This window comes from Papaver somniferum, chromosome 4 (assembly GCF_003573695.1).
Source record: "Papaver somniferum cultivar HN1 chromosome 4, ASM357369v1, whole genome shotgun sequence".
NCBI lineage: Eukaryota > Viridiplantae > Streptophyta > Magnoliopsida > Ranunculales > Papaveraceae > Papaver > Papaver somniferum.
The window spans coordinates 149,142,679-149,157,882 of NC_039361.1; the positions used below are offsets into that span (position 1 = coordinate 149,142,679).

The 15,204-nt window shown below is 34.9% G+C and overlaps 1 protein-coding gene across 1 annotated transcript; it reads right to left on the reverse strand.

Annotated features, from left to right (window-relative positions):
• Nucleotides 1–2,406: 2,406 nt before the first annotated feature.
• LOC113274352 (bidirectional sugar transporter SWEET14-like) lies at nucleotides 2,407–5,130 on the reverse strand. Its single transcript, XM_026523762.1, has 6 exons — nucleotides 4,923–5,130; nucleotides 3,802–3,838; nucleotides 3,484–3,694; nucleotides 3,212–3,373; nucleotides 2,963–3,082; nucleotides 2,407–2,845 (listed from the first exon to the last, which is right to left on the reverse strand). Exons 1-6 carry the CDS (start codon nucleotides 4,972–4,974, stop codon nucleotides 2,543–2,545), a joined length of 885 nt encoding a protein of 294 aa, XP_026379547.1. The 5' UTR covers nucleotides 4,975–5,130; the 3' UTR covers nucleotides 2,407–2,542.
• Nucleotides 5,131–15,204: the final 10,074 nt, after the last annotated feature.

The window sequence follows — 15,204 nt, forward strand, 5'->3', positions numbered from 1 at the left end:
CCATAGGTTTTCGACAATTTTTGACTGCTAGCACAATCAAGAGGCAGAGTCGCGAAATACCTTAAAGATAGCGACCTATTCCGCGACTCAGCTGTTTGAAATTCGATTTCATTATTTATTCACTGTTTCCAACACAAAGTAATTTATACTTTTATTTGTTGTTCAATCTTGAGGGTAAAAAATTATCAACAAAGTTTTTCCATACAGTTGTAATTTCGCAGGATTTTACAATTTGATTTTTTAGTGGTAATTTTCTGAATTGATTTTTCTTATTCAGGCGGTGCTATATAGACTCAATTGATATACCGAGGGATGCATATATCCAACTAGGACTAAGAAACGACCATTCTTTGTACAACTACCACATGTACTATAAAAGGTTTGCAATCGTAAGTCATTCTTGGAAGCTCTTTAATTTTTTGTGTATTATGTCGATTTTAGGAGACATTCAAAACACACCATAAATCACTCTTGGAAAAATGATTTACTAAGTCCATTTTCTCAATTTTGTTGTATTTCTTTTGCTCTAATAATTCCGGATTAGGTGAGAAAAGTTTTTTTTTAACATGTAACTAATGATAAAGAACATGACACTATTTAAATCAGACCATTGATGATAGGTGAAAAAGTTTGTTTGTTTTGATAGGTACTACTCTAACCTACTCCTTACAGTGTAAATTGTATCCCATCTTCTGACGGGATAAATTATAACCCAAACGATGAAGACAGTCGATTGTGCTGCACTAAGAATGTTATAAAGTTACTGAGGGTTGTGCATGGTTTCATGCATCATTGCATGACCTACCTATTTTCACATTTATGATTTAACATTTAGTCTAAAAGCGTTAACTTCCTGGTTTGACAAGGAGATAAAAGCATTAAAGGTAATTGATTTTCGAGTCCCACTGTATCACTATTGTAGCGCTTCGGGTTCGTAAGTCTTTCGTTCTTTTACCAAAACATCTCACTGAACCGTTGGAAAAAAACCACAAATAGACAGTCTCCTCACATACCCTAAAAAATTGTGGGCCCAAAAATGGCCCCTGCTCTTCGGAGGGGAGGGTCCACCCTTCATGTCTTTATACGGTTCTAGCATGGTTTTTTACAAGTGGTTCATATCGAAAAATGTTCCACAAAAAATCCTAAAAACAAGGAATTCACCACAACAGAGATGCATAAGAGAGGGGTTTGGAAAATTCCAACAATCATGGACTTTCTGTTGCACTGAGTACCATGCAAGAATGTGCATTATGTGGTTAGTATCGCGGATTGATATCACTGAAAAATTTGAGCTAAGGCTAACCTTTATGGTCATTTAAGGTTCAAGGTGAAAACTGTGGCCTAATGTGTATATTCAAACCGTTGATCAAACAAATGCTTTAACGCGAAGTTGAATCAAGTTTTTTGTGTAACCATTTAGCGCTAAAAAATTTAACTTTTGTGCCCAACCATTGGGATGCAAAGGATCTGAACCACCATATTCACACATCCGTTTGTAATCCTAAGTTATCTTATTTGATTTATTGGACTATGAGAAAGTTGCTTCGGGCAATTGTTCATTGATAACATACTAAAACAAGATTTATCTTGGTGATTTTAGTTTTAGTGTTGGTTATTTAAGATGGTGTGTGAAATCTTTATACCTAAATCTTATAGGCTGTATAAGTTCTTATGTCGTTCCTCCGCCAAATCCTTGGACACGAAACTCAGTAGTTTTTAAAATTTGTATTTTTTATTTTTCATGCAAAAAAACATACCCGCACATTGGGCGGGTGAAAAACTAGTAATAAATACAAATGTATACGAAGATCAAAGAATTTGCGATATTGACGACCCACCGCATGATGCATCCAAGACGATGGGAAGTGATATCAAACCAAACTAGCCAAAAATGGTCCAATACGCTATCTATTTGTTAAGCCCATTTTTTCCCTCCTTTTTTCACATGCGCATGTTTCATCCACTTAATTCAAATTCAGAAAGTTGTCAGCATCTGAATCTCTATCCTTTTCGTTGTATTGGGATACCGCCTTTAATTTATTTTGATTGTACATTCGGTTGCTAACTTGTACGATATCATAGTTGACACTTGACATAAAACGATCAAGCTGAGCCAACCATTGCTCATGCCTTTTTTTTTTAATAGCTAGGACAGGTTGCAGCAGCTTTGAATAAGGTTTTGTTGGGTTCACATAAGAACCATGATATCCTGTTTTTATTTTAGTGAACCCTTGGCCAAATTACTAAGATAATCAAGTACAGGAGGGATACGTACAGCTAGCATAGTTTTAATTACATTCATGAGTTGGTAATAGACGTACATGGATTAATGGATGGATTTCCTTTTGTCAGTCAGACTATTACATTAACATTAAGGGATAGTGAAAGGAAATTAAGATTAAACTATAGAGACAAGAATGTAAACCCTAGTAGATCCTTAATTAATTATACATAAGATAGCAGATGGGAAGGACTACTGTGGAAATCAACCCATATTTTGTCATGACAAACCAGACATGCATTTCACATATAGGTAGTTGAATCACACTTCAACAACGTTTTGGGGCTGGTAGAGTACTGCTCCACGAATGTTCTTTTCTTTAGCTAGTTGTTCTTGAACATCTTCCATATTACCATTGCTGATAGTAATAATCTGTACGTCGGGAAGAATCTCCTTCAGCTTAGCAACATTGAGGAGAGTAGCAGCATTAGAAGCATTGACAGTACTGATCTCGACTACGTTGTTAATCTCATCCTCCACAGTTTTTGGCTGCTTCCTTTTCCTGTATATTGCGTAGAGTATCATCTGACTTATTCCAAAAATGAACCCCAGTATGTTCGGTAGCTGCACAGAATAACAACACAACCCTAGTTAGATTTTCATTAACCGAATAAACACTTATGCTGAAACTGCTGCCACATCTAGTGAAACCTTTTCGCTCTAAGTCATCAATTTACTTACAGCAATGTACATGTCCCGGAGTACGAAGCCGTAAGAAAACCACACAACGGCGCTCACTGTGAGGAAAAGCGATAGGTAAAACGGCATAAATTCTACACTCTTTGTCTTGATAACTTTTTTCTGTAAGAATAAATGAGGATAGATGTCAGCTCGCGTTAGTTAAAAGTTAAAACCCATTAGGAAAAATGGAATATATACTTGATGGTACTCTATAACTACTGAAGATAATGATAGGATCTTAAACCTTACCATGATACTTAAAGGAGCCGCAAAGACACACACAGAGAAGGCAACACAAACCCATCCCAGAACCTTGATACGGTTTGGTCCCTTTGTCAGTAAGAGAGTGAGAAGAAGAATCAGACAGAACACACCCAAATTCAAGAACAACAGAAGCTTAGCTGTCTGGACCTGCAAACAATGCCATCATCACTTTATAAGTACTCTCTCTGGACGTGCTAAACTACTTTAACGTGTAAAAAAATTATCCAGGAACATTAAAGTTAATCAGTTATCCGTACCCTAGCCTTCCTTGCTGCATATGCCATGTACATGGCGATGTAGATAGTCTCGATGACACATCCAACCGAGTTAATGGTGATAAGAAATGTTGCATCAGTTTTGAGGAATGCATAATATATCCACAACATTGAACTGAATAGTGCAACCACATATGGTACAGATTGGTACCCTTCTGCTGTTTTTTTCTTGTAAATTCTGTAAAATGTTGGTCTGCAATAAGGAGAAATATATATGGTTAATTAATTAATCGTTATCAAACTGGTCTTAAAATCTTAATCAAAAAACAATTTCCTAATAATCATGTAGCAAGAACTTACACTGGAGCAAGGTACGTCATTAGTGAGATGAAATTACCTAAAACATCATTAAAATTTCTGTTAGTAAGGATGACAATATTTATAAAAAATGATTACTGATAACGGCCAATTTGAGTAGTTACATAACATATTTTTAAGGTAATAAGGGAGTGGTGCGTTAATGATGGCAGACGAACGTAATAGTACGTGTTCAAGTGATGAAGGCGACGTACTACAAACCCATTTTCTTGTAGGTATACTTGCTTATAGTTAAGCATATATACCAACCTAATTAACACATTCGATGTTTCGAAAAAGAATAGTAGATACATCACAAGTAAGGTGCATTTCGGAAGAAAATATCTCATTTTCATGTGCACAAAAAAAAATCTAAGATGCACAAAAGAAAAGTTCACAAAAAAGAAAAAAGAACCAAAGATAGTTAAAGCATACATTCTGTGCACCATGTCATCAAAGTCTTGCTTACCTGATTTATGCAACATGTTAGAAGCCAAAACAAAATTTATGCCAAAAAAATTAAAGATAAAACCATTTAACCCCATTGAGAAAATTAATGGTCCCTAGAATTGAACTTATAGGTTGTAAGGAAAAATATAGAAACTATGCATGAAGTTGATCTGTTTAGGTGACATGTCTTGCACCTCATCTATACAAAAAATTTAAAAAGAAATTTGATGCTAGGAAGAAAGATGAGTGGTGAACTTTCTAATCTGGGACAGCACTCTCTTTACCAATTAAAATGCATAAAACTAGTTTAACTTGAATTATCTCCCTTTGACAAAATAATAATGAAAATGATGAAAAGCTTAGTTTCATTTTTTGATGAGATAGCTTGTGCAAAAACTAGCAACAGCAGCTAGCTAGTCGGAAGTTTCATGAGTTTGAAAAAAAACATGATCAACATTTGTACCAAATATAGAAATGGAACAGTTCTAATCCTGCTTATGAATTTTGTGGTATCAAAAAATCGAAACCGATTCAAGCGAGCAATAGAAAATCATCAAAAACACACGTACAAAATGAAAAAGAAGAACAGAATTACTAATGAACATAAGTTCTCATGAACAACAAAAAGAGAAAAACAAAGAGAGATTAGTGATATGAAAGATCATAATTAATACCTAAGAGGCCAAAGACGAGAACGAATGGACCATCAACGGTGAACAACCCCATATCTTCACTTAAGAGAGGAATTAAGATGAAGCAGATATAGCTAGCTCTAGCACTAAACTGATCTCAAAGTACTAAAACCAGCTATATTGATCAAGAGAAAACACAGGGTTTACTTATCCTTCTCTCACAAGGTGTTGTTGTTGATTATGAAGTTGCATGTAGAAATGATGAGAATAAATAGAGCTTCAAAAAGAGCAAGTTACATGAATGGGGGTGTACATTTTAGTGGGTGCACACATATCACTCCACTATCATGCATGCATGGAGATGGAATCATCTCCGTAATGTGTGGTTAGGATTGTTTTGGCGTGGACACCACCTTCATATCTTTGTTTATCAACAGATGTGATTTCTTGCCTTAGAATCATTTTTTTATTTCCCATCTATCTGAACCCTTTTTACGTTATACTCTCATTGAGTCATTCACGTGACCCTTCCTCCCCCTAACCGATTTTTGTAGCCGTTTCTCTCTCGCCATAACACACATTCATATCCTCCAACATACACACACTCTCACTTAGAGGTGGCAACGGCCAATGAGTAGGGTTAGGATCCATTCTAGGCGGATTCGACCGGCGGCGGATCGTTCTCCGCAAGCTCGAAACCGCCTGATAGGGCATTTGCCCCTGACTATGCGCTGTAGGATGGTTTTCACCCCTCCATAATACCGTTATTGTCATTCCGTACACATACCAGTAGGCAAGCTGACTTTAGTCACATTCATGCATTGTGAAGCAACGTACACATTGCGGATTACGACTCCTCAGACATGACGAACCCTGAAGGTGATCAACGAGTGGAATGGTCGGCTGAATAAGGTTAGGGTTGAACTGTGGTTGGCAATGACTTTTGCCACCTTTATTCTCATTGTCCAACACACATTCTCTCCAGTAGCTACTATATGGTGAGGGGATGATGTTTGTTTGGTAGTGTTTATTAGGTGGATATATTGAGCAAGTAATCTATCTAGCTAAATGGCATTGCACGGATAGATTAAGCAAGCATTTTGTGTAGAATTTTCTTCTAGCTTTTGGCAGTTATTAAAGTGGCGAAAGTAAGACAAAACTCAAATATAATAAAAAAATCATATTGTTGTTATTGATTTTTGTTTTTATTGTTTAGGTGTATATTGTGTTGGATATTGGAATGCTAGCTGGTGGAAAAAGTTGTAATGAAAGATGGCGTTTCAAGCTTGGTTAATTGGCATTATTGCATGAGCAATGAAAAGAAAAGAGATATATGCAACATATCTTATCTAATTTTCTCTTTTTATTTTTGATTTGTCTTAACATATCTTTATCTCAATAATTACATTTTATGTGTTTAATGCATCCAAAGATCAAATTGGAGTTTCCATTTATGCAGAATTCTTTCCTTAATCAGTTGTGAATTTGTGCTCTCATTGTCATTGTTGATGTGGTTTAACTTCACCAAATGTCCAACATATAGGTTTTTATGTCTTAATTTTATTAGGTTTGGAAAAATCTGACCCCTTATCTTATACTACCATTAATACATGGTTTCCAACCAAACGGATAATGTGGTTGAACACAAGTTATAACTATATGAAAGAACGGTCAATCGAAAATAATTGGAGAATATTTTGTTGTTCGGCATAATTTTTCAATGTCGACAATGTAAATTGGTATGGTTTTTTTATGCCGGTATTAACAATAAAAATATCCAAATATCCCCCAACTATTTCTAATATATTAAAGAGAAATTGGGTCAATTGTCCAAATATTTTTGAAACATGATTTTAGTGGACGAGTAAAAATTAGTATGTGTGAAATGGACACCAAAAAAATAGCAAGAGTGAATCTGGATTCATCCTGGCTTAAACTTAAAAAATAACAAGGATGAAACTAGATGCATCCTGATGTAAATTAAAAAAAGAAAAAAAAAATTGAAAATGGATAGGATAAAACGGTTTACATCCTAACTATTTTTACATTCTCGTCCATTTAAATAATATTAAATTTTACGTGTCTTTTTTATCCAGGAATTATCGTTATTGGGTTAATTAATTAAATTTGTGTGTTTGTTCTTTTATACTAATTTTTCTGTTTCCCCCCCCCTTTTTCTTCCACTTGTTGTGAGCACATAATATTATGAAATCCATGTAGAACAAACCAATTCTCGCACGAAGCTACGAAATTGGTAACCCCATAAAACTTAATAACCCTCGTAGCAATCATGCATGGCTATTGCTCTAGTTATATCCTACGGACTTATGTGCCTATGCTTTTTTTATTTAGTCAACTGAGTAGAATAGTGTTCGACAAAAATCAATGTACTAAAGATTATTTTGACTTTCCACCAAGTGAGGGGGAGTGCGAATGCGGCACTGCCATTGTTGCAACTTGGACTTACAATTATTTTGTCTTTTAACGTCACGAGAATATATTTCCACATCGCATCTTTTCTTTATTGAATCTTCTTCCAGGCTATCCCTGCAAAAGTTCGTCTAAGTGTCTCGATATTCTTAGCAATTCATGACTTGGCGAAGCGGATCCACACAGTCCGGTGTTTAGTGGGAAAAATTGCATGAATTTTTATTTTCATGGTATAACTTTTCCTTACAAGATGTTTCATGGCATTTGCTTGTTCCCGCTCTTTTATAAATTTGATTCAGAATAGGAAACAATAATTCAAAAGGTTAACAATAGGGTTAGATCTTTTTTCGTTATGATAAAATCTTGTACTAAGAAAGAAAAAATAACTATAATCTGGTATATCTACATAATATTATTATTTGCTTTTTTAAAAGGGGGTAAAAACATAAAGTTTAAGGGTGGTTTTCAACGGCACGCAGGAATACCTCTCCCCTCTCTCCTCTGAATCGGGTGATAATGGTTTACCAACTCAGTTTGTAAAACTTTTTTTTTTTCTAATTCCCTTTGATTCATTTAGATTATTTTCATAGTACATTATGTATTATCATTCTGCTTAATCCTGTTATCTAACTTATTCTTTGTTAATTTCATTTTCAAGATTTTTCTAACTCACTCCGTTTTTTTTTTTTTCATGCATTGCTAATCCTTCCTGCATTCTCCTAATATGTGTTTACAACTTGTTGTTTCTCTAATGGCGTTTGCCACTTATATTGTTGAGTGCATGGCGTTTGTCGAGTTTATGTTTATCAATCGCTTGGTTGTTTTGAAGATCCGTGAAGGTTTCAATGGTGTCTGGTTGAGGAAGTTTCAAAACCGTGTTAACTCGGAACCTAGTCAACAATCCCGTTCATCTACCAATTCAAAAAAAATTCAAACAACTCATTTACCACGTCAAGCGTAATTGCTGGCTTTTGATGATTTTTAGCCTAACCATCTATAACTGTAGTTTCCTTAGTCACATTCGTCTCAAATCTCATATCTTAACTGATTATATTTCCGGTAAAGGTAACAATATTATTTGGAATAATAGTCAATTCCCTAATTCCATAGTTATCCCTTCCTATAAAATCACTCATCAACAACTTAGTTGTTATAACCCTAAATCTATCAAAACTTTCATTATGGAAGAAGAAGATACTTCTCAAGTTGGAGAACTAGTGAATAAGTTCAAAAAAAGCCACTTTGGAGTTGGGAGACACAAATGAAGTGATCATAGTTCAGAAGGAAAGTACCAATGAAGAAGCTGATAAAGAAGACTCATGGGAAGCTAGCGCTATTGGAAAGGTTATCATAGAAGGCATAATGAGCCATGATCTTGTTCTCAAATACATTCAGTTTACATGGCCTTTCATGACGCAAGAAGATGTGAGAATCGTGGAGGTGGATCCAAATACCTTTGTTTTCAAGTTCAACAACTGGGATCTGCTGAACACTGTCATTAATGAACGACGCTGGAATATCAACAAGAAACTCTTGGTAGTTCATGACTATATACCTGAACTGGTTTACACAGAGAAGCACTGGGGATTTCAACACTTTTGGATTCAACTAAAGTTTCTCCTTCCTGAGCATAATGTTGTTGCTGTTACAAAAATTGGAGAAACTATGGGAGAAGTGGTGGCGATTGAACCCAAGGATGCCATCCCAGTAGGCAGTGTTCCTATAAAAGTTTGTGTGAATATTGATCTCACTAATCCGCTGAGAAGAGGTGTTAAGGCGATAACAAATGCTGGGTTATCTCGATGGATCAAGTTTTACTATGAGCGTCAGCCACCTGGTATATGCACTGAGTGTTACATAATCAAACATTGTAGGGTTCTCTGCAAAGATGATGCTAACTACCTCGCTAAGGCACATGAAAAGCCTTATTTCTTTGGTCAAGTAAGCAACTTGAGGAAGATGGTTAATACCAAAAGCACTATCTCAGCTCTAGCTTCTAGGTCCAATCAGAAGACTTTCACCAAATCTACTGCTTTTGTCCCTCCTAAGGATGACGTCCCAATTAACATGGATTTTTTGATTCAGAAAGGAAATGATGACTCTGAAGTGGAAAATATGCTAGGAAAACGTCTAAGAATTACCAGCGATCCCAACCCTAGTAGTGTTGAAGCTGAAACTTCCAATACCAACACCATCAATGATTCTGGATCAGAAATTCAGCAAACTCAAAGGTGCACAACACGAGGGAAACAAACTGTGAACGCATTAACGGAGAATCAGGTATTTCTTACATCTTCTATTCTCAATTTTTGCATTTTCATTACTTCCTGCCTCCTAAATTATACAAGCATTTGGTTTTTGACTTTTGCTCCAGTCATTAATTCCTGGTTTTTACGTAGAATTGCATGCATAAGTAAACACCCTAGGGTGATCAAAAATTATCTTGGAAACTTATTATTCTCGCCATACTATATTACTTTTCTGGCTGTTTTCACAAATTTTTTCATCAGCATGAGAATCCTTTCGTGGAACGTTCAGGGTCTAAAATCTAATGATACTCGTAATAATCTAAGAGAGCTTGTCAGAACACAAAACCCTGATATTATTTCTTTGTGTGAGACTAAATTAGTCATACTAAGAGTCAGCAATTTTTAAGTCACTACCAATATCCTAATCATGCTTTCATTGAGCCAATAGGATTGTCTGGTGGGCTAGTTCTTCTTTGGAAAAATGGATTCATATAAAATCTTTTAGAAACTAGGCTTAACACTTTTAACCTTGTTGTTCAACATGATCCTAGCAAAACTGAGTATCTCCTTACCTGTATGTATGGTTATACCAATTATAACAAGAGAAAGAACAGTGGGAGTTTATACAACAAATAGGTGAAAATTATTCTGGTCCTTGGATGCTCATAGGTGACTTAAACTTCCACCTCCTAGACATTAATAATAATTCCTCTACTTCTGCTGATGGTCTAGTTAACAACATTGTACATTCTTATGGTCTTGAAGACATTGGATTTGTTGGAAAAGATTATACTTGGTCTAGAAATCATCTAGAAACTGGAAATGGAAGATCTAGGATAGATATGGCACTAGAAAATGTAGACTTGAGTCATAATTATCCAAATTCCAAGTTATTTCACTTAACTCGAATAGGAAGTGACCACAATCATATTATGCTTGTTACAAACTCTCTTGATACCGAATGCTGGAAGCCTTTTAAATTCTTTCTCACTTGGTTAGAGGATTCTACTTGTACTTCTGTCATTGAAGATGCTTGGAATATTGAAGTTAATGGCTCTCCTGGTTTTCAATTGGTGAAGAAGTTTCAATCTACTAGGAAAAAATTGTCTTTATGGAACAAAACACATTTTGGTGATGTGAATCAAAGAGTTAGTCAGCTGCAAAATGAACTTGATACTTTGCAATCACAGCCTGCTTCTAATGAGAATCATAACAAAATTCTTTGCATCAACAAAGATCTTAATAAGTGGCAGAAGACAAGAAGTGAGTTCTACCAACAAAAATCAAGAGATCATTTCATTAAAGACATGGATAACAACAACAAGTATTTTCAAACCAAGACAAATAGAAGAAGAGTGAGAAACAACATTGATGCTTTACAAGATCATGATAACAACTGGTTGAATACTAGAGAAGATATTTCACACCTCTTACTTCTCATTTCAAGGGTATAAGTACTTATATTCCTATTGTTCATGATGAACGTCTCTTTATGCTTTTGCCAACAATTATTACAGCTGCTGACAACTCCTTGCTTACAAGTATTCCTTCTTTTCAAGAAATTCATGCAACTCTTAAAAGCATGGAAAACTGGAGTGCTCCAGGGCCAGAGGGTTTTCAAGCTGGTTTTTTCAAAAGCCAATGGAATATTATTGGCAATGATGTTTTCCAGATGGTAACTAGATTCTTTGAGACTAATAAAATGGTGAGGGAAATCAACAAGACCTATATTTCTCTTATTCCTAAGAGAAAGAAACCCATTTGTGCAGCAGATTACAGACCAATTGGTCTTTGCAACACTTCATACAAGATCATATCCAAAATTATTGTTTCAAGACTTAAACCTCTTATGGAAAAAATCATTTCACCATATCAAGCAGCATATGTGTCTGGAAGATTGATAAGTGACAACAATTTCATTTCTCAAGAGATTATGCACTCTATGAAGAAAAAAATAAGACAAATTGGTTGGTTAGCACTCAAGCTAGATATGTCAAAGGCTTTTGACGGACTAGAATTGAGCTTTTTGTTAAAAGTTCTGGATTATTTTGGTTTCAACAAGGATTTCTGTGACTTGATTTATGAGTGCATGTACTTCTACACTGTCAATTATGCTAAATAGGTCTCCTTGTGAAGAATTCCACCCATCAAGAGGAATCAGACAAGGTGATCCACTATCACCATACCTCTTCATATTGGCAATGGAATTCCTTTCAAGGCATCTAGTCTCAGCATAACAAGACAAAAATATTCAAGGTATTAAGGTGGTTTCTAATTCTCCTGCCATCAATTATTTTCTCTTTGCAGATGAATGCTTGATTTTCACTCAAGCAAACTTATCTTCAATTCACAATCTATTGGAGTTATTACATAATTTCAGTGCTCAGTCAGGTCAAATGATCAATTTTGACAAATCTTCAGTGCATTTCAGTAAGAACACTAAGCCAGATGTAGCTGAATCTCTCACTCACATTCTAGGTGTTAAAGTCATGAATTCTAAAGAGAGATATCTTGGATCTCCTTTACTTCTAGGACATTCAAAACAAGAGGCTTTCAAAGCCATAGAAGAAAACTTCTTAAGAAGATACTCAACTTGGTCTTCTACTTCATTCACTCAAGCTGGAAGATCCACTATGATCAAACATATGCTGAATTCTTTACCATTTTATCAAATGGGTACTTTTAAGCTTCCTGCTCAACTGTTAAACAGGCTTACTTCTATCCAAAGAAAATTCTTTTGGTGTTATAATTCAAATTGAGGTAATAACCCAATAGCTTGGTAGAAGGTTTGTAAATCCAAAGATTTTGGAGGATTGTCTTTCAGAGATTTGGAGAAACTCAACTTGGACTTACTCACTAAACTGGCATGGAGACTATGCACTGAGGAGGATGCACTTTGGACCAAAATCATGAGCAGCAAATACTTTAGAAATGGCAACATTCTTCATCAAAATCTCAAATCTGAAAATTGTTCTTATACTTGGAATGGTTTAATTCAAGGACTGCAAGTTGTTCAACAGAATTATTTTATGGAAATTAATAATGGTAAAAGAAATAAAATTTGGTTGGATAAGTGGATTCCAGGTGATGATACTCCCCCTCAGCCAGTGAATGATCTGCACAGATTTTATCAAGATGTTGAAGAGTTAATCATTCCAAACACCAATGACTAGAATGTGTAACTTCTGAATCTCTTATTTGATATTCATACATCTCAGAAAATACATGATTTGTTCTTAGATACTTCTAAAGAATATTTAATGATATGGATGCCAGCTAGAGATGGGATGTTTTCAGTTAAGAGCACTTACAAAAAGTTAACCAATACTAATACTGAAGCAATAGTTGGTGGAAGGGTTATTCAAAATAGTGTTTGGAAGAGATTATGGAAATGTAATTCAGCTCATAGAATAAAGTTGTTTGTCTGGAGATGCATTCATGAGTCACATTCAACAAGGAGTAGACTGGCCAGACACAACAACAACATAGACACTCAGTGTGCTAATGTGGTCACTATGAGGAAACCATGGAGCACCTTCTATTCCATTGCAGTCATGCAAGATCTGTGTGGAGAATGGTCAATGTTGACATTGATGCAGTTCAAAGGAGCTGTTTTAGTGTCTCAATCTGGGTTGAAAGTTGGTTTTCAACTAACATTCCTGCTAGTGATGAACATTTATTGGCCACTCTTATGATATCTTCTTGGATATTATGGAAGGACATATGTGATACAATATTTCAGGGAGTAAAACTCAACCCTTACAATAGTATTCATAGAATACATTATCACTTACAATCACATTCACCCTCATCCTCCATGAGCATTAGTAATTCTAATACTGTTGTTTCTTCTCATTGGAATCTCATGTAAAAAATGTTTTAAAATTTAATCTTGATGCTTCTTATGATGAGGATACTAATACACTTGGAAATGGCATTGTTTTAAGCACCCATGCAGGAACTTGCGAAGGAATCAAAGGAACATACTCAAATGGAGCACTAAGTGCAGAGGCAGGGGAGTGCATGGCTATACGAGAAGCATTATTGTGGGCTAGGGGTAAATAGTACACAAGAATTCATATCGAAGCGGATGCACAATTGGTGATTCAATCTATCAATGAAGATGTTCTCCTCATACAATGGGAGAATATAAACATTTTAAAACAAATTAAGAGTTTAAATTCTAGTTTCTTGCTTTGTAGTTTTTCTTATGTCAATAGACAAGACAATAGGGTAGCAGATGCAGTTGCAAAATCTGTTCGAGTCTCATCTGCTAGTTTAAGCATTTCAAACAATTTCTCTGAGGAAATTTGTAGTCTCTTGGAAGGAGAGATTAACAATTCTCCCACTCAAGTAATAAATTCTTCTTTCATATCAAAAATAAAAATAAAAAAATATTACCTTATGCAATTACTTGGTAAATGTTGAGAGAAAACTATATTTTTTCACAAGCAAAGAAAAATTCATTTTAGAGGTTAAGGGGTTGATGGTATTGTGGTTTTCAATATCTAATTTATTCAAAGATATCTTTGTAAGCAGTATCATATATAATTCGGATACTATTTGTTAGGCTTTAAACTCCGGTAATAGGGTATTTCTTTTTTTGGTACATGATTTTGCTTTTTAGTTTTTATATATATATGAAAAACAATGTGCCATATATATTTGTTTGGTCAATTTAAAAGAGAGAAACTCTAGAATTTTTGAGGACTAATCAAAGATAGATACATATATTATTCTACAGGTTAAGACCTTGACTGTATTATAGTTTTCTAATTATGATTTATTGAAATATATCCTAGTAAACAACATTCTTTTTAACCGGAATACCTTTTTGTGAGGCTTTAAAATCATGTAAAGGATGTAAATCTTTAACTACGAAGCTATTTGTTAGGCTTTTAAACTCATATAATAAACGTTAATGTTTATTTTGATAAATGAATTCAATTTATTGCCGGAAAAGATAAGAGGTAAAGAAATAACTAATTCTCTTTTATAAACAAAAATAATTATATTATCTAGGTGGTTTTGACCCTCCATATCGGAGGATGCATGGAGCGTACCCTACCCTAATTTAAGATATCAAAGCCAATAGGTTTTGTTATTAAGTCACATGTCACATTTCTTGTTTTGGTTTTGAAAGTGTTTGTGCAATCGTACGTGTTTTAGTTGTTGAGGTTGTTTAATTAGATTATCTCTCCTAAAAATACAATATATGCAGAAAAACAACAAAAGGAAAAACTCATTTATGCAAAAAATTTGTTTGTTAATTTCTTTATCTTTCTCTGATTAGATCGACCATGTGAAAATATGAATACAAAATTCAAAAATATTTTATCAAGATTTACCCAAAAACTACTCTGCTAGTTGAAAAAAAAATTACGTGTATAACCTGTCGTCATTTTGTTTTTTTTGATACGCGAAAGTCGGATCCAGGCCCCTATCCGAACCAACCAATTGGACTGGCCCCACTGCCAGACCCAACACCGCTCAATCCACTATACAACTAATCTACTACAAACCTTTACCGCGGCGGGGATTGAACCCTTGACTTCCTCCTTACTGGAGTTGATGGGATACCACTGAGTTATGCTCTTGGACACGAATTGATGGGATACCAAAAAATAAAAAATAAAATAAAAAAT

Excerpts from the sequence above, each read along its gene's own strand:
- LOC113274352 (XM_026523762.1), bottom strand. The coding sequence starts at position 4,974 with ATGGGGTTGTTCACCGTTGATGGTCCATTCGTTCTCGTCTTTGGCCTC. Across the intron at positions 3,695-3,801 it reads ATGACGTACCTTGCTCCAGT|ACCAACATTTTACAGAATTT; the intron begins GTAAGTTCTTGC and ends TCCTTATTGCAG. Across the intron at positions 2,846-2,962 it reads TCCGGGACATGTACATTGCT|CTACCGAACATACTGGGGTT; the intron begins GTAAGTAAATTG and ends TATTCTGTGCAG.